The sequence below is a fragment of the Podarcis cretensis genome, assembly GCF_951804945.1.
Source record: "Podarcis cretensis genome assembly, chromosome: 10".
NCBI lineage: Eukaryota > Metazoa > Chordata > Lepidosauria > Squamata > Lacertidae > Podarcis > Podarcis cretensis.
The window spans coordinates 23578921-23601097 of NC_137179.1; the positions used below are offsets into that span (position 1 = coordinate 23578921).

Consider the following 22177-nt stretch of genomic DNA (forward strand, 5'->3'; position numbering starts at 1 on the left):
TGCCGGAAGAAATATCAACAACCTCAGATATGCAGATGACACAACCTTGATGGCAGAAAGTGAGGAGGAATTAAAGAACCTTTTATTGAGGATGAAAGAGGAGAGTGCAAAATATGGTCTGAAGCTCAACATCAAAAAAACGAAGATCATGGCTACTGGTCCCATCACCTCCTGGCAAATAGAAGGGGAAGAAATGGAGGCAGTGAGAGATTTTACTTTCTTGGGCTCCATGATCACTGCAGATGGTGACAGCAGCCACGAAATTAAGACACCTGCTTCTTGGGAGAAGGGCAATGACAGGCCTAGACAGCATCTTGAGAAGTAGAGACATTACCTTGCCAACAAAGGTCCGTATAGTAAAAGCTATGGTTTTCCCAGTAGTGATGTATGGAAGTGAGAGCTGGACCATAAAGAAGGCTGATCGCCGAAGAATTGATGCTTTTGAATTATGGTGCTGGAGGAGACTCTTGAGAGTCCCATGGACTGCAAGAAGATCAAACCTCTCCATTCTGAAGGAAATCAGCCCTGAATGCTCACTGGAAGGACAGATTGTGAAGCTGAGGCTCCAGTACTTTGGCCACCTCATGAGAAGAGAAGACTCCCTGGAGAAGACCCTGATGTTGGGAAAGATGGAGGGCACAAGGAGAAGGGGGCGACAGAGGACGAGATGGTTGGATAGTGTTTTCGAGGTTACCAGCATGAGTCTGACCAAGCTGCGGGGGGCAGTGGAGGACAGGAGTGCCTGGCGTTCTCTGGTCCATGGGGTCACGAAGAGTCAGACACGACTAAACGACTAAACAACAACAACAAATATGCACAAGTAGAGACATTACCTTGCCAACAAAGGTCCGTATAGTAAAAGCTATGGTTTTCCCAGTAGTGATGTATGGAAGTGAGAGCTGAACCATAAAGAAGGCTGATTGCCGAAGAATTGATGCTTTTGAATTATGGTGCTGGAGGAGACTCTTGAGAATCCCATGGACTGCAAGAAGATCAAACCTATCAATTCTTAAGGAAATCAGCCCTGAGTGCTCACTGGAAGGACAGATCCTGAAGCTGAGGCTCCAGTACTTTGGCCACCTCATGAGAAGAGAAGACTCCCTGGAAAAGACCCTGATGCTGGGAAAGATGGAGGGCACAAGGAGAAGGGGACGGCAGAGGACGAGATGGTTGGACAGTGTTCTCAAAGCTACCAGCATGAGTTTGACCAAACTGCGGGAGGCAGTGGAAGACAGGAGTGCCTGGCGTGCTCTGGTCCATGGGGTCACGAAGAGTTGGACACACGACTAAACAACTAAACAACAACAAATATGCACAGGATTGCTAACGGCCATTCAATGCTTAGTTAGTTACATTTTTAAAAAAGGAACAGAGGGAGATCTTCATGGTTCTCTCATCCTGTTTAACATTCTCCCAACAGCCTTGAGAGGTAGGCTGGGCAGACAGATAGCATGTCTGGCTCAAACTTCACAGCTGAGTGTTGCTTTGAATCCTGCTCTCTCCAGCACGCTAACCAGTCTACCCCATGAGTTTATTAGTTAATACTAAGTCCTCATTTGTTAATTGAACAACTGTTCAACCACCTGACTCGTTCTGCTTCTGCTGTAAAAGTTTCTTACCTTTGAATTACCAAATGGATAAATTTTGTTCCCCTCTTCTTTTCAAATGCACACCTTTCCGTGGGTCGATTGCGCTTGCTGCAGCTTTGTGGTGGCTTTCTTCATAGCCTGAAGTACTCCATGCTTTAAAATCTCTGCCTCTTGTCTTGTGGGAGATTTCAGGTTTAAGATTTTTCAGAGCAATTATTTCCTTGCCTTTTTTTGAGAGAGAGAGAGCAGGTGGGTATTACACCTGCAGTATCTGAACGAGGGTATAATCATAGGCTACATTTATCAATTCAAGGAAACACACTTCTAATGGGGACGAGGAGGCTGGATTTCCGTGAGTCACCATCACCAGCCACCGCCCCCATCACCACCTCTTGAAAAGGGCAGTGCTCACTATTGTTGACCGAAGGAAACCGGAGAAGGGACTACAGTACAATTGCAAAAGTACAAACTCCTTAGCCATCCGAATTTCCTGTTCGTGCAGCTGCTCTGGGCAGCCTGCTAAAGAAAACTGGTGGGTTAGTCCTGGTGAACTGACGAGAAGGCAAAGCCAGCCTTAGCCTAGGGCAGCAATGGGCAACCTGTAGTCGTCCATTTCTTATTGGTCCCCAGTTACCATCAGCCTGGTGAATAGTCAAGGATGATGGGAGCTGTAGTCATAGAATTGTAGAGATGGAAGGGACCACGAGGGTCATGTGCAATGCAGGAATCTTTTGCCCAATGTGGGGCTTGAACCCATGACTTGAGATTAAAAGGTCTCATGCTGTACCCCACTGAGCTACCCCAGCTTGACCAATGCAGCAGTAAACAGAAGAGCCACAGGTTTGATGTCCCTGCCCTATGGCAGACTGTCAGCTGGTAAGGGCAGTGATTTTTGCTGCAGTGAAATGTTTCCTTTGCATAGGAGACCCATGAGTGCAAGCTAGTGAGGTGGGAAGTGTGGCAATTTCAATATGTGCCCCTAGACTTTGTTGCCCGCTTCTGTCCTATTTAATGTTGTACTCGGCCAGGATTTTGATGAATCCGCAACCATCACTTGAGAACATGCTCACCTTTAATGGTGCCTTGCAGACGCTGTGGGACTCCAACTCCCATCAGCCCCAGACATCATGGGGTGATGTTGGTCATTGTCAACAGAATGTGAAGGACACCAGGATGGGAAAAGCTACTCCATGTTGTAGGACGTCCATGCATTTGAAATGTTGGGGTTTTGGGGAGATTAAACAAACTTTGTAGCAGGCCCTGGCCTTCACACACATATTCGATTCCATCCAGCTTTCCCCCCACTTAAAGTCCAATCCTTTGGAAAGAAACCATTGCAACAAAACCTTGCAATGCCAATAAAAAAGGGGGGGGGAGGGATGTGCTGTTTGGTAGCATCTAAAGTCTTGGGCTGTGTACACATTAGGTAAAGGTAAAGGACCCCTGACAGTTAAGTCCAGTTGCAGACGACTCTGGGGTTGCAGAGCTCATCTCGCTTCATGCCAAGGGAGCCAGTGTTTGTCCGCAGACAGTTTTTCTGGGTCATGTGGCCAGCATGACTAAGCCGCTTCTGGTGCAACAGGACACTGAAACCAGAGCAGCGCACAGAAATGCCATTTACCTTCCAGAAACAGTACCTATTTATTTACTTGCACTTTTTGGCGTGCTTCCGAACTGCTAGGTTGGCAGGAGCAGGGACCGAATAACGGGAGCTGAACCCACTGCGGGGATTCGAACTGCCGACCTTCTGATCGGCAAGCCCAAGAGGCTCAGTGGTTTAGACCACAGCGCCATCCGTGTCCCTGTGTACACATTACTGGCTTAAAATGCTGCTTGCTTTTTGTTTTGCTCAGTTTGGATCAAAGCTGCTTGGGGGGTGGGGGTGGAATACACATCAAAACACAGTATTCCCTAAGAAACTACAGGGCAGATACAGGATTGCAGCTAAATTTTGCACCACAAAATTTCAAAGGACGGCTATGTTTCCATTTTTGTATTGTTCCAGAAAGCGTAAAGTTAATGAATCCGAATAAAATTTATCCCCCATCCTTACTATGGATGTGCAAAAGGCCTCTGGTTCAATCCCTGGCATCTCCAGGTAGGGCTGGGGACACCCTGGGGAGTGCCTGCCAGTCAGTGTAGGCGAACTGAGCTAGATGTCTCGATGGTCTGTTTCAGTATAAGGCAGTTTGCTATGTTCCTGTATCATTCATGAATGATCCAGCATGCAGTGCATCAGCTCTGATAACAGAAATGGGATATCCCTTTTCACTCTGCCTTTCTTCCCCCTTCGTGTGATATTTCTTCTTTGCAGATTATGTTCCGGAAGATCAAGGATATCAAGCGAGAACAGAGGGACAACACAGAAGAATGAAACCCTTTTAGACCTGCTACCTGACCACCCGGTTTGTTGGCTTTCCCAAAGATTTAGGTGGCGGCAGGAGGTCTGGTTAGCTGCCAGCCAGTGTAGACAATATTGATTCTGATTCGGTATAAAGCAGCTTCAACTGTTCCACGTTTATTTAGCAAGATTTATATACAGCTTACTAAATAAGTTCACATGAAATGGTATAAAATATGGAAGATATCAACAAAACCAGACTTGTGAAGGCATAATGAGTGGTATTCAACTATGTAGAGTAGACCCATCGAAATGGATGAACATTACTAAGGTAGGTCTATTAAGTTCAATAGGTCTGCTTTGAGTAAAACCTAGTTGGGTAACACCCAATAAATACAGGGAGGAATTCAACAAAGTGCTGTGGATAGTTATCCATCAGCACAAGCTTTTCAGCTTCACAGACGGAACAATCTGCCCTCTCCCTGCCATGCTCTTTTTGGGGTCCCACCTGGATCCAATTTTGAGGGGCCCTGGGGACACACAAGGGGAGGAGAGAAGGGAAAGCCACATGGCACTAGCGGAATTCTTTGCATGGCCTCCCACTAACAGGAATAATAAACTGAATCCCGCCCGTAGATAAAGTCAACAAGCTTTAAAAACAAATGTACATAATAAAATGCAATGGTTGAGTAGGCTTGCTTAAATGAAGTTTTTAGCAGACATCGAAAACAGTATAATGGAGGCCCTGACTAATATTGTTAAGCAGGGAATTCTAAAAAACAGGTCCTGCCACACTGAACAGTTCATTTATTGCAAGTATGGAACAAATATTATGTGGCACTTTGTAAAAGCACTAATCCCGTATAAAACAGTTTCCAGAGGGGTGACTGCGATAGACTGTGGCTGCAAAGACAGCAGAATCTTGCAGCACCTTAAGTTGGTTATAAATGTGTTTGTCTTTCAGGTGCAATAGGGCTATTGATTTATCTTATTCAAAGAGGGAAGAGAAGAGAGGAAGTATTTGTTTCTGGTCTGCAGCTGGTAAGTCCTCTTCTTTACATCTACATTTAATAGTTTATGATCCAGATCAGACTGTTCCTCATGGTGATGTGTGGGAAAATCTCCAGCTAGTTTAATGTTAAGCTGTGGAACAATTAAGATAATATGCAGGTTCTTACAACGAAGTTATGTTTACATGCTGAAAACACTCAGTCATTCCTGAATCCTGTTTGTGTTCTTCAGTTGCCAGGATAAAGAAATGTGATCTTGTAAGAGGATTACTGGCCATTTGGTAACCTGATCAACTTCAATATCTAAACATGCTTTTTTGGGGTAAAATCTTCATGAGTTGGCAAGAGAGACAGCCACACCTGAGTTGGTTTTGAACAATTTATTCATTTATGCTACCAAATCAATGAATAAGCAGTTTTGACTTTCTAATGAAAATACATAGGACGTTTCAACAACTGTCTTCCATGGAGCAATAAAAGTTTAACACTAGGATATGAAGCTATATCCACACAGTGTTATTCTGCTAGTAGAGAAGTAATGGCTTGTTGCAGCCCTTGGTTTTTGTCAATGGGTTTCAACAGGCCACATGATAGTTCATGTGCGTTACCACCAGATGCCATAAATATTAAGAGAGGGCTTCAAATGAGAGGGGGTCCCTGGATCCCTAACTGTACACTAGTCTGAGGAAGAGCAGGAAATGAAAGATAGGAGTCTGTTAGCTGTAGACCTAGGAGTAGCTACCAAGAATTATGACCCTATTAAACACAGTAATACCTACTTCTGCTTATAGCAGGGATGATGTTGTGCAGGGTTACATAGCCAGGATTCGACCACCCAAAATGTCAGTTTTGGCAAATTACCTAAAAAGGTAAAGGTACCCCTGACCATCCAGTGGCGGACGACTCTTGCTCTATAGACATCTCGCTCTATAGACCAAGGGAGCTGGCGTTTGTCATGTGGCCAGCATGACTAAGCCGCTTCTGGTGAACCAGAGCAGTGCACGGAAACACCGTTTACCTTCCTGCTGGAGCGGTACCTATTCATCTACTTGCACTGCGTGCTTCTGAACTGTTTTTGCAAAAAAAGCTCAACAACTTTGTTGTCCTCCCCACCCCCCACTCAAAAAACTATGGCAAGCCTAGGATACAAGTTCCTCATCCTTGTCTAATGGAAATATAGTAAAGGTCTGATGTGCCTTTAAGAGTTATGCAGAAGGGAGAATATTGGCAGGTTGCTTCTCCCATCATTGCAGCCCAACAGCAGGGAAAGCGGCAACTTCTGAGCTTGTTTCTAGTCTATGTAATTACTTAGCTATAGAAGTGAAGCAACTATAACCTAAGCACCAGATATGGATAAATCCACCTGGTTCCACTCTGGAAAAGATTCTGCAGGCGTAGCCATTTATGAACTTTCCATAACCTGCTTGAGATTCTAGACTGGCTGTTTCTTCTGCAGAACTCCCCAAGGCACAGCATGTTTTGCTGAGCTCTCCAGATGCTTAACAAGCATTGTAGGCTATGCTGGGCATGTACAAATGCCTCCTGGACCAGCAAGATGCTCTAACAGCATCACCTATGACACCAGCCAGGTGTTCTCTGTCTGAGCAAGCCTTGTGCAGCAACCTACAATGCCAGAAAAGCATGCACTGGATTTCTCTGTCCTTGCATGACATGACACATTTATGTCAATGCAACACAGGCTTCATCTACATATACTATACTCCTGAATCCTGCTGTGCAAGGAATGGATTTCTGAACTCTCAGTGAAATCGTCCAGTTGCCATTAAATCGTCCAGCAGAAATGCAAATCCGCCAGCCATTTCAATTTGTAGTAGAGTTCCCTAGCATCCCTCGCTAACCAGAAGTGCATGTTGTTACTGGATTTTTGGGGAGGAGGCATCACACTTTGGCCTTGCAGTTCAACAAAAGTCTGCCTCCTGGCTGGGTGTGGCCCAGCAAAGTTGGGAAGTATTACATTTGCAGAAACCAAGGTCCTAGTTCTCTTTTTTTAAAAAAAAAAACCCTTTGTTGTTTGTTATTTATTTTTATATAGATATATATTTATTAAAATTTTTAAACATAAATGCAGAAATATAAAACAATGAAACATATATCGTAACATATTTTCTTAGCTTCATTGGACTCCCTCACGTCTCCCGCTCCCACTTGCATCATTGTCAATTCTTACCCGCAATTTATCATCTTGTTTACATTCTTGTATCCCATTCATTTAAAATATAATCTAATATTTCTCCCAAAGGTTTATGTTTTTCCAAGGTCCTAGTTCTCATTGAGATGGCAAATCTATGTCTGGGCTGTACCACTTCAGAATACAGAAGAGAGCTCAGATGCTTAAATGCTCCTCTATACACAAATGTGCCCTGCACCTTGAAAACTGGCAGGATGGGCAAGGGCTAGGCTAGAATGCTTTGCCCTGATATTAAGGGCCAAACTACATATTGCATTGGGAGCTGCCTCTTTTGAACCCTCAATGCTTTTATTATTTTGTAAAAGCAGCTATGGGCCTTGCTGGAGGGGATCCCAGTTTGGATCAGACCCCCTAGCATGGAAGCATAGTCATCCAATTGTGATTACCCACAGAGAGAAAAGCTTGCAGGCTGAAACATTTAAGTCCCATGTGGCTAATGGATCCCCAAGGGTGGGTCAGTCACTATCCCCCGTATGCCCTGACCTTTCAGCTGCTTTTTACAAAAAGAAAATTTCAACAGGGGCTCCAAACATGAAACTCCATTGCAACATATCCTTGGCCCTTAGTCTTTTATGTAGACCAGCCTTTCTCAACCTGTGGGTCCCCAGATGTTGTTGAACTACAACTCCCATCACCCCTAGCTAGCAAGGCCAGAGCTCAGGGATGATGGGAGTTGTAGTCCAAGAATATCTGGGGACCCATAGGTTGAGAACCACTGATGTAGACGGTCCAGTCCCCCCATGTTGGTATGGAGGAGAATCCAATCATGTGCGTCTACATACCTGCAATCTGAAATGGAACATAAACTTGTTTATGACTTTGCTAGGTCCAAATTGCAGATTCCTTTTGCATGGAGCAGAGTAACATTGAACAAAATGAGTGCAGAGGTGAAAGAAACCTTGGGTGGTACATCTTTCTTTTTAAATAAACCACTGACTCACTTGTTTGTTTGTTTTTACAATGGTTTATAGAGGGAAATATTGTGAAGTATTCCTGAAGCTGAGTAACTTTCCCTTGTGGCTGCAGGAGGAGGAAGCTAATCTTGAGAGTTAGGAGGAGGAGGAGGAGGAGGAGAAGCAATCTTGAAAGTTTTAGATCTCCATGCTCTAAGTGGGCTTCAGTCTTCTGTTCGTTCTATGATGGCTTTAAAGGAGAATGGTACAAATGCATATCCTGCCCCAGAGTAGAATTTGTTCTGGAACTCCACCCTAATGGAAAGGCATGTCAAATAAACAGGGTTAGTTTAATCTAATTCAGTGGTTCTCAATTAGCCAAGTACAGCCAGCTCTTTGTTTTCAAAAGCCAAGCCATGGACCCCCCTACCTATCGCTATGGTAATTTTTATTATGTGAATGGTGCCACAGACCCACTGGGTGGGTTACACAGCCCCCCTGAGGTCTGTGGACCACTGGTCAAGTTTATTATTTCTATCCTAAGGTAAAGGGACCCCTGACCATTGGGTCCAGTCGTGGCCGACTCTGGGGTTGTGGCGCTCATCTCGCTTTATTGGCCGAGGGAGCCGGCGTACAGCTCTCTCTCTGGAGATCTGATATAAGGTAGCAGATCTACTCCTTGGTAGCAATGTGTATCACCAATCACCTCCGCCTATGCTCAACTTGTATAATTGTAAATAAACTAAACGTTTCAAGAAATGCCACAACTCTCCCAAGTTCTCTCCTACAGGAGAGTATCACTGAGCCAACTGGTGATGTGGGGAAACCACAGCGATACATTTGCAAACTACTTCCTTTTGTTATTTCTTTGTCAACCCTTTTCCTACTCAAATGCACCTGGGTTACCTACCAGTGAAGTCTCAGGGCATGCAGGAAGGCAGAGAGGCCCTCCATGATCAGTAAAATGGCTACAGTCAGAGCAGCAAAGACGGCAAAGAGGACGAAGATTACGATGATTCCTATCCAGTTGCCACTGGAGTGGAATGAGATGATCAGCACCTGGCCCCAGAGGACCTCTGAGAGCTCTGGAGAAGAAGAGGAGCTTGGATTTGATATCTCGCTTTATCACTACCCGAAGGAGTCTCAAAGCAGCTAACATTCTCCTTTCCCTTCCTCCCCCACAACAAACACTCTGTCAGGTGAGTGGGGCTGAGAGACTTCAGAGAAGGTCAGCCAGCAGCTGCATGTGGAGGAGCGGAGACGCGAACCCGGTTCACCAGATTACGAGTCCACCGCTCTTAACCACTACTCCACACTGGGGGGAAAAAGATTACAGAGGCAAATGTCACGCAAAAAACAGCCACGAACAGCAAGACAATAAAGACCATTCTGGCAGGAGATCCCCCTAATAAGAGTAAGTCACAGCTCTCCTCTCTTCCCCCCGCCCCCATGAAGGTCAGAACCTGTTTTAGCCAGAGAGCCACATTCCTTTCCGGGCAACCTCCCAAGGGCCACATGCTAGCAGTGGATGGTGCTTCAACCTTTGTAATACAACAATATCTGCCACTTTCTACTTTCTTTGTTGATGAACCAGTGCCGTTATTTTTCCTGTCTAGGGCTCTATTCTTAAAGCGTGCACCCAACCAACATTGAACATGATGGCATCGCAGCTCTGTAACTGATCAGAACTGGCTTTCCAATGACATCACCAAGAGTGAACAAAGCCAACTGTGAGCGAGGGCACTGCTGCCTGCGTCAGTCATTTGGTTGAACTCAGTCAGCTGGACCACTGGTCACCCTCAGACTATGTGGGTGAACTTTGTCACCTCCTCTCAATACAAGGCCCACCAAATTGCCCCAGAAGGGTGGTGGTGTTTTCTTGGCAATGCCAAAAACGTTGAAAAAACACCCCCCATCTTTTGGCTCACTTTTAGCTTAAATGCGCCTATGTGTGGTATTCAACTAAGATTTGCTTAGAGTAGACCTGTTGAAATCAATGAACATGGATAAGTTAGATCCATTCATGTCAATGACTCTATTCCGAGTAAAACTTAGTTGAATGCAGTATGACCTTCCTTGTACATTGTCACTGAGTTCCTAATTATCTGCTGGTGATTCAAATAATCTCTGGGAGGGATGAGGCCCTCCAGATGTTATTGGACTGAGTTTCATCAAGGGCTGATGGGAACTGGAGCCCAGCAATGCCTGGTAGTTACCAGGTTCCCAACACCTACTCTACAGAGATGCCTAGTATTAGTATTCTCTCATCCCATGCCAAAACAGGTTCAATCCCTGTAAGAGACAATTGCATATTCCTGCACTTCAAGGGGTTGGGTTAGATGATCGTCAGGCTCCCTCCCAACTCTGCGATTCAGAGACATAAAACACAGTGAGCACCACAAATGAAAAACTCACGTGCATGAGCCAAGCTCAGCGCCCAGAGCCGAAGGTAGGAAGCTGTGTTGGAAATGCAACCCAGGCAATATTCGATGGTGTGAATAGCCTGGTGAACAAAGATGTCTCCAAAGTTGAACTGAAAGAGATTTTAAAGGGAAAAAATGACATCTATATTGTGGCCAGGAGCACAGGAGCATCCAAAGAACTACATAACCGAGGATTTGGCACAGAAGAATCAAAATTGCACAATGTACTATTGAAAAGCAATAAGAAAACATTATCAAAGGTTTACAATCTATTATTAGATTGGGACCTACAAGAAGAAGAAGTTAAAGAGGTGATGGTAAAGTGGGCTCAAGACATCGGCATACGATATATTTGGAACAGTGGGAAAGGCTCTGGTGTATAGATATTAGGTTCACCGCTTGCTACACCATAAAAGAGAATTTCAAGAAAATGTTTTTCAGGTGGTACCTAACACCATCAAAGCTTGCCAAAATTTATAAACAAAAGTCTAACTTATGCTGGAAATGTGGAAGGAACATTGTTCCATATCTGGTGGAGCTGCGAAAAAACCAAGACCTACTGGGGTATGGTTCATGAAGAACTTGAAGATCAAAATTTAAAAATTGCAATGATAGTTTCGAATCTATAAGATAAGGAAGTAGAGATGTTGTGGAGGGGTGTGGTGGTGGGAAGATATGGGGGTGGGAAGTATTTACATGTATGTGTATGTAAGTAGTAGCCTTATTTTTGTATGTTTTTGCACTAGTAGGGTGCATTTCTTTTTCTTTTTCTGTATTACTAAAATATAATAAATAAAGAAATAAAGAAATACTACATAACCAGTTCTCTTCTAAATATTTTGGATCTGTTTCTCAAACAGAGCACCTGCTACCAATACTCCCTTCATTCTTTAATCACACTAATGCTGTTGACTTTTCATCTACATTTGGATCCAACTGGACGCCATGTTGAATTAAGACAGACCCTTTCAAATCTGCAATGGTGTGTGTGTGTGTTTTAGAATTCCTGAGCAATGTTGGAGACAAAGCTGCTAGTGTCTGCTTGTATATCTCTAGCTATATAGATACCGTATTTTTTGCTCTATAAGACTCACCTTTTCCCTCCTAAAAAGTAAGGGAAAATGTGTGTGCATCTCATGGAGCGAATGCAGGCTGCGCAGCTATCCCAGAAGCCAAAACAGCAAGAGGGATTGCTGCTTTCACTGCGCAGCGATCCCTCTTGCTGTTCTGGCTTCTGAGATTCAGAATATTTTTTTTCTTGTTTTCCTCCTCCAAAAACTAGGTGTGTCTTATGGTCTGGTGCGTCTAATAGAGTGAAAAATACGGTATATATACAGGATAACGGCCACTTGACAGTGATGCCATATAACCTCTGCACACAATTCTTCAAACATTTTGGCTGAAAGTGGCCTACATGCTATGTGAAGAGGCGCCTCCTTTTGTCTGGCCTGAAGCTCACATTAATCAGCTTCATCAGGCATTGATAAACATAAAAACAAAACAAAACAAATGCAGTCTCATGTTAGTAACTGTACATCAGTGCATGGTTGGTTTATTAATGTTCATTGGATTGTTTTACTGAATATATGCAAAACAGTAGAATCAGCTGCAATGGAGGACCCTGGGTTCTAGTGCTATGAGGGAGGGAGAAAAACAAAACCTCTCCCAATTCACTTTCCCCACAGCATACATAATTTCCTGCACATTTTTCTTCTTAACTAAAAAGCCTCAAAATGCAGAAACCATGTTTTTCCCCCTCCATAGGGGAGTTTCTCCAGCCCCTACCTCTTCCTCCCCTACTTTTGGTTGCCCCTACCTCTTCCTCATGGTCCTCATGCCCGCCATGGTGACCACCATCACTGTGGTCTTCTTGGACTGGCTTCTTAGGATAGTCAGACTTAATGATCTCCACCTCAATGTCCCCAGTGGGGCTCTCCGACAGCTCAGGTGAGGCCAGCTTAAGAAGCAAAACAGAGAACGGCTTTTGTCAGTGTACGTGGGTCTCCAAAGGGAGCAGATCCAGCAAAAGGTAAGACGTTTTATTGCCGAAATAGTTTTTAAAAATAATAATATTTAGTCTAAATCACAGGTTGATTCAGCCCAATTCTTGTTGTCAAGCTTCCAGGACCTGCCTGCCAGGGGTGGGCTGGGCAATGGACAATAATATAATAATTTATTATTTATACTTCGCCCATTTGGTTGGGTTTCCCCAGCCACTCTGGGCAGCTCCCAACAGAATAGAAAAAACATAATAAAAGATCAAACATTAAAAACTTCCCTAAACAGGGCTGCCTTCAGATGTCTTCCAAAAGTCAGGTAGTTATTTAGTTCCTTGACATCTGATGGGCAGGCGCCACCACCAAGAAGGCCCTCTGCCTGGTTCCCTGTAACCTCACTTCTCACAGTGAGGGAACTGCCAGAAGGCCCTTGAAGCTGGACCTCAGTGTCTGGTCTGAACAATGTGGGTGGAGACGCTCCTTCAGGATGCAATTCTTACCTCAGTACAGTTGGCTACATTACAGCCCCTCAAAGGCAAGAGCTTTCAACACACACACACACACACACACACACACACACACACACATGACAGTCAGGCAGAAGCAGTCAAGCTAGGTCTGGAGAAGGTCTGATGGGGAGCTTGTCCTGAGGAGAAACCTGAGAGCTGGATAAAGCAACCAGGAGGTTCTCGTTTGGCTCCCTGAGTCTGAAGCTCCCCAGTCCTAGTTTAAAGAGACTATATCCTTCAATTGCATAGTAATCAACCGATTTCTATATACATGCATCAGGCAATCCATTTTTCTGTCGCCTCACTGTCAAAATTTTTACCAGACATCAATTTCACATCTTAACAAGATACAAAAAAGATTCTTATTATTGAATAAGGCTTTGGCTGACAAATGGGCTCATTAGTAGTCAGTTGCTATGGGGAATGTCTAAATGTACTTCAGATGGCGAAACAATGAATTACAGGGCAGTGAAAATAATCTTTGAATGAAATCACCACCCATCTAAGAAATTAATACTGCATATATTGTGGGGGGCGGGGTGGAGGGGAACTTGTTAGCAAGTGGTTTAATGTTTGTGTTGCATTATAATAGTTTTCAAATGGACTGAATTCAGAAAGCTGCTTTTTGTATGAGCAAGAGCAGACTGCGGCCTAGCAGACAGAAAGTTAGAGAAGTGGACTCAGCCTTTTGTTCAAAAATGAAGTTTATTGGATAGCTATTGGTCAAGCCACCATCTTTCAGCCAAGACCACCTCAATGGGTAGCCTATACATTACTGATGCTTCGCTGCTGCATAAACTTGTGAGTTTTAACTCTGCTAATGGGGCTTTCTCCTGATGGAGGGATTTAGAAACAGGTGCCAGCCAGTTTTCCTTTGTTGTTAACCCACACACGTTGGGTGTCTAGAAGTATAGTATAATTGATATATCCTCTTTCCAATTCCAATCAGTCTGGTTGATCACCTATCGCAGATGCTGTAGCAGCAGATTCCCTACACTGGAAAGGGGTTGGATTAGTTGAATTACAAGGTTTCTTCCAGCTCTCCAATTCAGTGCTTTCAGAACCTGGTTTCGTAACGACTTGCAAACCATGAGCTCTGCAAATCTTTGCTACAGAATCTTCAGCTCATCTCACTCAACCCAAGATTGCCTTTACCTCTAGCCAGGAGGCCAAATGTCTCAAGAGACTTTTATTCTTACCATACGCTGAGCTCTCTGGTGATTGGCTCGAAGAATGAAAGGTTTAATCAAAAGCATCCAAGGAACAGAAATCAGGGCAAAAATTACCAGGAAGGTTTGTACTTCTTGCTACAAGGAAGGAAGGAAATAAGATAGTTAGATAAGCAATACACACCACCTACCCACACCTGCTTAAAGGAAAATTCGGTGTCAATTATCTTTTCTCAAAAATGCAATTCTGCTGTGATATTGGAAAATAACACACTGGCTCACCGAGAGCTCCAATTCTGAGTGGTTTAACACTTGACCCCTCTTGCCAAGGAACTCTGGGAATTGTAGGTCTGGAAGGAAATAGGGGTCTCCTAACACACTACAGTTCCCAGGATTCTTGGGGTGTGTGAACCATGATTGTTTAAAGTGGTATGATACTGCTTTAAATGTATGGTGCAGATGAGACCCATTGTAAGTAAGTTTATTCTACCTTGAGGGAAGGAGCTATGATTTGGCAATATGGTTTTGTTAAAAGAAATGGCCCCATGTGTTCTGAAAAACTCAACCATTGTGGCTGAAGATCAGTGAAATTGCTATTTGAGAAACAGAAACATATCCTGGGAAACCACTGAACGTTGAAGCGGCCTTACCAACATGATTAATTAGGACTCTTTGGGGAAATGTTTCGCAACTTTCAAACTGTGCTTTTGATTTAAGATGGTTTGCCACGCATGCTGCCTGTATTCTCCTTCCTCAAGAGCGTGCTCATAAATCAAGAGCACTTGCCAACCTGCTACTTTGCAAGCTCATGTATGTACTTTTAATTTGTAACCTGGGACTGAGTGATTCTGTGCCATTTACAGGGCACATAGAAGTCTGTTGTGAAACGGGCTGGATTGTTTTGTTCTCATTTTCATTACCCTGAGATTAAGCTTTCTGAACAAAATGAAGTTTATCTGTTTCACTTGAAGTCTCTGCTTGCCTGCTTTCTCAACATCTCGTTTTTATAAGGCAAGAACCCCTTTCCCAATACTGGCAGATCCAGGGCTCTACAGCATGAAAACATACCGTTTCCAACACACAGAGCTACATTAGGGTGGCCATATTTCAAAAAATAAAAACCAGCAGCTTTTTTTTTTCTTCTTCTTCTTCTTCTTTTTACAAAAACGCAAAAAAACCCCACAATTTTTCAATTGCCTAAGATCCAGGACACAGCACCACCTTTTAAAAATCCCCCCTGGACATCAATTCCGCCTTTGAAATCTTGGTAATGTTTGGGAAAATCCGGCAGCCCTGAGCTACATTAGACTCTGAATCCTCCTTAGTCTATGACAAATAGTCAAAAATAACCCTAAACCCGCCTTCCAAACCCGGTGCCCCTCAAATATTTTAGACTAAAACTCCCATCAGTCTCAGCCAGAATTTTATCTTAACTTAATTTGTGAAACCCCACCCCCCAACCCCCCGTTATTTTTAAAAAAGGTTAGCATATAAAACTCTAGGCTTGGCTAATGTGTACTTCCTCAGTAACAAAGTTCTTAGCAAAAGAGAAAGGAGACCATACCTGATGTACATACAGAGGAGCATTTGTCTCATCGCTGTAACTGAACAGAAACATGTTGATAAAATGGATGAGGATGCTTGGGGCGTCTTGGGCGTCAGCAACACCGTATTGGCACCACTTGAAAATGATCATGAAAACCAGGTAACCAAACAGGCAGAGGATGAAAATCATCTGTGGGATGAACTGCAGGATGATGTTGAGGACTTGCCTGAAATAACTGGGAAGACAGGAGCCAAGAGAATGAAAAAACATCAGTGTGGAAGCAAAGAGAGTTTGCAGCAGCTTCCCACAGTGTGGTGTCCTCCAGACATTGTTGGACTCCTCCCATCGTCCCTCTTGGCCATTGGATATTCTAGATGGAGCTGATGGTGGGAGTTGTAGCCCTACAACATCTGGAAGGCAGCCTGTTGGAGAAAGCTGATTTACAGGATGATGTGGAAGGAAGGAGGACAATCGGGCCATACTAAATCACCAGTTGGTTTATTCTGGTAAGGTGAAGCCACCAGACAGTGCCGGATTACTAAATAGGCAGAGTAGACACCGGCCTATAGGCCTTTTAGGAGCCCCGCGACAACCAATCAAAATAATACTGATTTGATCTTGAAATAAAATTACAATCAAGCTTTCTTGATTGGGTGTTAGCTTTACATACATCTGGCTTTTTCCCCCACATATGCCTTGCTCTCACTTTTTGCCAGCTTAAATGAAGTCTAGTGCAACCGTTTCTAACAGTCAGTAAAAACAGGAAGCCAAGATAAGGCAGATCACTTCCTAGGTGGCCAGCCAAGACTGCTGTATTACATCAGACTGTGGCCAGCCAAGATAGGAACATCCTGCTTTTGCAAAGTACCAGATACTACCGATCTTGCAAGGTACTTGGAAAACAAGTGACACAAGGATTGCTCTTTTCACCTGCACCCAGGTGCAAAAGAAGAGGCTGCAATCATTTGGTCAAGCAAGACTGAGCCATCATCTTCTGTTGAGAAAAAGTCTCTCTACTAAGCCCATCCTGGACAATGTGAACGTAAAGGGCAAGCACATGGTCATGCTGGTTGATTTCAATGTCCCAATGAAAGACAACAAATTAACCAACCACCAGAGAATCAGGGCAGCTGTCCCAACCCATCTGTCCCATCAAGCATTGCTTGACCACAGGTCTGTGGTACTGATGAGTCACCTGGGGTGATTTGGTGTTCCTATGCCTGAGAAATTCTCCTTGCAACCTGTAGCCGCAGAACTTTGATAGGGATGCCTTGTTCCTGGAAGACTGTGTGGGTTCAGAGGTGGAAGCAGCTGATTCTGATCCTGAAACTAGCTCAGTCACTCTTCAGGGAAACTTCTGATTCCATGCAGAAGAGGAAGGGAAAGGGGAAGATACTGAATCAAGGCTGATTCAGCAAAGGTAGGTGATTTCAGAGCATCACTTTCTAAACTAGGAGATGATTTTATCATTGATGCTTACGGAACTGCACAGAGAGCTCACAGTTCCATGGTTGGGTTCAATCTACCTCAAAGCTGCTGGTTTCCTGATAAAGAAAGAACTTGAATATTTTGCTAAAGCTCTAGAGCAGCTTTTCTCAACTTTGGGTCACCAAATGTTGTTGAACTATAACACCCATCATTCCTAGCTAGCATGGCCAGTGGTCAATGATGAAGGGAACTGTAGCTCAAAAACATCTGGGGACCCCAGGCTGAAAAAAGGCTGCTCTAGAAAGTTCAGAGTGACCCTTCCTAGCAATCCTTGGAAGTGTTGAAGTTCAAGATAACATTCAGCTGACCCAAAACATGCTGGATCAAGTCAATGAGATGATAATTGGTGGTGGGATGGCTTTCACCTTCCTGAAAGTGCTCAACAATATGGAGAGTGGTAATTCTTTTTAAAAAGAATCATCATCTGTTGGAGGAAAGCAGTATGCTTCCTTCTCTTAAGGTTCTAATTAATGCATGTGCTGTTTTAAACAACCAGAGGACACTGCTTATGTAGCAATCTAGCCAGAATTTTCTTGTAACTTCTCTGTTTAAGTTAACTCCACCCCTAAAAGCTGAGTCGTCTTGTTTGCTATTCCTCCAGAAAAGATGTCTGCTATTTCTCTCCTATCTCCACCCATCTTGCAAATAGTTCCTGCATGAATAAAGCCTTTAAACTCCAGAAACTGCAAGTCATTATTCCAATCTGATGCCTTGACCAAATCACTAAGAAGGTAGCTTTACTTCCTGCATTCTTAAAATATTGGTCAGTCTTGAGTGGTAATTAAGGGACCGTCTCTTGGCAGAGTTTAATTAATTCAGTCTCTCAGCAACACTGAGGAGTGAAGCCCAACAGTCTCCTACATGAGGGATACGGACACTGAAGATATGGTCAAATGAAAATAGGGAGAGCAAAGAGATCACAAATGAAGAACCAAGGCAGCCGGGCCTGGGAAACAGCAAGATCTCCAAGGCAGAACAGCAAAAAAAGGATTCCAGTTCAGGAAACCTACAAATGAATCACAGTTGTATACTACAACAAGCAACATATTAATTGAGAATGGGACATTTAAACTTACATGTAGTTGAAGAGACTGAGTATCACCCCAAAGACCATGTGTGTGATTCCCATGACAACAGACATCTTCATTTTGTAGGAGTTTAAAAATGTCAGCTTGTTGCTTGCAATGTTCCAGATCTTGGAGAAACAGGAAAGAAGACATGTGAACATAATGAAAGTAGTAAGTGAGGGTCTGTCAGGCCACGAGATTATAAACACAGAAGGTGTTACCCCTCTAATCTTAAAAGAAGTGCCATTCATCCAATCCATGCCACCCCCTGCATCCTGGACACTGAGATGGGAGCAGCATGGGGTGGCTGTGGTAGCAGTGCTGTTCTGGCAGCAATACTGCTGCTCTCCAGAACTGGGATAGAGTGGGGTGAAGAGGAGGCAGCAAGGTCAACGGAGAGCTGGGTTTGGGGGCAGAAGCACCTTGCAGATGTACATGCCCGTGAGGGGTCATAGCCCCAAACTAGGGAGAAATTCAATCTGATTTGCATTTAAAAGTAAATTGGTTGAATCCAAAACAGTATGCAAACCAAAACACAGATATGCTTTGAAATTCGTACTTATCTGAATTTTGTGATGCAGGTCTCCAATATTTGCAAGGATGCATATATTAAAGGAAAGTGCATATTAAAATGAATACAGTAGTCAAAATTACATTAATGATGCTTTATGTTAGGGGAAATTGCTTTGTAAAAAGGTGAGTCAAAACTACATACAAAAATGTCTCTCCTAGGAGAAATTCATACCAAAACGCTAACTGATTTCCATGAATATCTTTTTTTAAAAAATAATAATGCAAAATTGCCTCAGAAACGCAGAGAACTGAATTTAAGACCAGAAAGGTGAGAAATGGGCAGAAGAGAAACTGACAGCTCCTCCCATCTCTGCCCCTCGACCTCACCGCCTGCGCTTCCCCCCAGTCCTGATGAATTACAGGATCACTGCCACCAGAAGGGCCCGCCTCTAGCTTCACACATTCCCTTCAAAGGGCCCCTTTCCCACTAATGCTGAACACAATCAGTCACTGGGGATGTTATCCTAGCATTCACTGAGCATGTGACAGGCTGAATGCATATTCCTCGTGTATGTTTCTCCACTGTTTTCAATTGTACTGTTTGTGTCTTGGTAAACCTATGGACCAGTCTGGCTGAAACAGGCAAATATGACTGATGGACTGCAACAGGATGAGGCCTATGCAGCGCCACCCAAAGTCTGCCGCTGTATGACTGCCGCTAGAAGGGTCTCCAAGGAGGAGGGTTTACTTGCAACCAAGGCTGCCATCTAGTGACCAGATACTTGGCCGACACCATTAAGCCGTTAATTGGGAAGCTCTCTCCTGCTTGCTTCAAATAGCCTCAACAAGGTGGAGTTCTTTTGATGGGAGGCAGCAATGATGTGGGGAAGAAAATGTCCCGGGGGGAAATTTGCTACTCCATTGTTCCATTTCTAAAATGTTAACCAGCATCAGTTAATGCAGAATGCAGATTGACATTTCCAATTTACAGTGCCATTGTTTCCCCCCCTTAAAAGCTAATCCTTGGAAACGTGGGGCTTGGCAGCCCAGGAGAGTGTTTTCTCTGTGGCAGCCCCTGAATTGCAGAAGTCATTCCACACAGAGGTGTGGGTCTAACATTTGTTGCACAGCTTCTGCTTACATGCCCAAGACATAACACCTCACCGCTGGCATTCAGCGATTAAGGTCTTTTGTTCAATTTGTACTATTTATGTTCTGGTTGGAAGGGTTTTGCTGTCCCCACTTCCTTTTATACTTCCTTTTATACTTGACGTTGTTGTGACCAAATGGTTTTGTGGTTGTAATCAAGGCCTTATGGGGAGGGGCAGGGAAGAAAGTTCATTAATAAATAAATGCACATGTCCAGTCAGGAGTTAAGTCTCATTGCACTGAATGGGGCTCCTCCCAGGTAATTGGATGTGAGGGAGTGTACGTTACTGAGTTGCCCTGCACTAAAATATTTCATGTATTTCAATACAAACAATTTCCGAGTAAAACTTTGAATTTCATTAAACATAACATTAGAACCACATGGTGCGTTTTGTCAACTCTGATGGGAGCTGCAATCCAACCATGGCAAGTTGGGGAAGGCTCAGTAAATGCATCTCGCTAAATTGCCTCCAAGAGAAGTTGACCTGGCACGACAGGGACGCAGTGCTATGCTTTGATCAGCTGAGTGGCAGGTAGAAATTCAACAAGCAAAAGCTTTCCCCCAGCACAGCAATGCAGCAAAGGCTAGCCCAGGCATAGGCAAACTCGGCCCTCCAAATGTTTTGGGACTACAACTCCCATCATCCCTGACCACTGGTCCTGTTAGCTAGGGATGATGGGAGTTGTAGAACCAAAACATTTGGAGGGCCGAGTTTGCCTATGCCTGGGCTAGACCCTTCACCTGCTGAATTTCTGCTTATCCTCCAGCTGTTAAAATGACACAGAAAGCAAAGCTGGTTACCCCAATCTGCTACTTGCTACCATCTGTTATTTCCCCGGAAATCTTAGATTGGCCCAACCAACAGATTACCCCTCTTCCCTCCGCCATGACCCACTGCCAGATGAATGGCAGGAGGAGTTCTGATTACCGGATCAATTCCAAAAGGATAGGGGTTTCCAGAGAAAACTCCTGCCACTGCCGGATCCAGCTGGAGGGTATCTGACTTATGAACAATTTCTTCCCTACGGATGAAGAGAGAAACGTGATTTGCTTAGGTTGCCCACAGGAGTGAGATGGGTTTTCCCCATTGCTTGATGCTTGAAGAAACAGTAACACCAAACTCAAACCCCAAACCATTGCTACTCACTTTGCATTAGCCAAACCCGTTCTGAATTGAGGCAAAGGGAGTTTGCCCCTCGCTATTTCTCTGCTCCTGCTCTGCACCCCTGGACACTGCTGGTGTGGGACAGGGAAATGAGGACAGTTGCGACCCGAGGAATGTTCCAGAAGACATTGTGGAAGGGCGGGGGAGACACAACAACTGTACATTTGCAATGTGCTCTATGTGGGGCTACCTTTGAAGGTGACCCGGAAACTACAACTAATCCAGAATGCGGCAGCTAGACTGGTGACTGGGAGCGGCCACCAAGACCATATAACACTGGTCTTGAAAGACTACACTGGTTCCCAGTACGTTTCCAAGCACAATTCAAAGTGTTGGTGCTGACCTTTAAAGCCCTAAACGGCCTCGGTTCAGTATACCTGAAGGAGCCTCTCCATCCCCATCGTTCTGCCAGGACACTGAGATCCAGCGCCGAGGGCCTTCTGGTGGTTCCCTCGATACGAGAAGCCAAGTTACAGGGAAGCAGGCAGAGGGCCTTCTTGGTAGTGGCACCCACCCTGTGGAATACCCTCCCACCAGATGTCAAAGAGAAAAACAACTACCAGACTTTTAGAAGACATATGAAGGCAGCCCTGTTTAAGGAAGCTTTTAATGTTTAATAGATTATTGTATTTTAATATTCTGTTGAAAGCCACCCAGAGTGGCTGGGGAATCCTAGCCAGATGGGTGGGGTATAAATATTATTATTATTATTATTATTATTATTATTATTATTATTATTATTTGCGGCTGCCATTTTCTGCGGCCATCACACATTTAGGGTAGCATCTAGGTTGGCTCAGTGGGACGCAGGTGGCACTGTGGGTTAAACCACAGAGCCTAGGACTTGCCGATCGAAAGGTCGGCGGTTCGAATCCCTGCGGCGGGGTGCGCTCCCACTGCTCGGTCCCAGCGTCTGCCAACCTAGCAGTTCGAAAGCACCTCCGGGTGCAAGTAGATAAATAGGGACCGCTTACCAGCGGGAAGGTAAACAGCGTTTCCGTGTGCGGCTCTGGCTCGCCAGAGCAGTGATGTCACGCTGGCCACGTGACCCGGAAGTGTCTCCGGACAGCGCTGGCCCCTGGCCTCTTAAGTGAGATGGGCGCACAAC

The 22177-nt window shown here is 44.4% G+C and overlaps 2 protein-coding genes and 1 long non-coding RNA gene across 6 annotated transcripts in view; all 3 read right to left on the reverse strand.

The window, feature by feature from the left end:
• LOC307225314 overlaps positions 1-450 on the reverse strand; it is a 79748-nt gene extending 79298 nt beyond the window's left edge. Inside the window, exon 1 of the long non-coding RNA XR_013842864.1 lies at positions 407-450. This is a non-coding gene — a long non-coding RNA (uncharacterized lncRNA). The remainder of the gene's footprint in view (positions 1-406) is intronic.
• Positions 1-1901, reverse strand: part of SVOPL (SVOP like) — a 31944-nt gene extending 30043 nt beyond the window's left edge. For 2 of the 3 annotated variants that reach the window (XM_079992774.1, XM_079992772.1), the window contains exon 1: positions 1620-1901. The gene's annotated coding sequence lies outside the window, so the exon portion shown is untranslated. The remainder of the gene's footprint in view (positions 1-1619) is intronic. The other variant, XM_079992773.1, reaches the window with a different exon arrangement.
• A 5997-nt stretch (positions 1902-7898) lies between these two features.
• ATP6V0A4 (ATPase H+ transporting V0 subunit a4) overlaps positions 7899-22177 on the reverse strand; it is a 34553-nt gene continuing 20274 nt past the window's right edge. For both annotated transcript variants that reach the window (XM_079992357.1, XM_079992358.1), the window contains 8 exons: positions 20833-20926; positions 18251-18369; positions 15705-15921; positions 14171-14278; positions 12282-12422; positions 10458-10575; positions 8953-9127; positions 7899-8357 (listed from right to left, as the gene is read on the reverse strand). In XM_079992357.1, coding sequence (XP_079848483.1) covers positions 8267-8357; positions 8953-9127; positions 10458-10575; positions 12282-12422; positions 14171-14278; positions 15705-15921; positions 18251-18369; positions 20833-20926 — 1063 coding nt within the window. In that variant the 3' untranslated portion in view covers positions 7899-8266. The remainder of the gene's footprint in view (positions 8358-8952; positions 9128-10457; positions 10576-12281; positions 12423-14170; positions 14279-15704; positions 15922-18250; positions 18370-20832; positions 20927-22177) is intronic.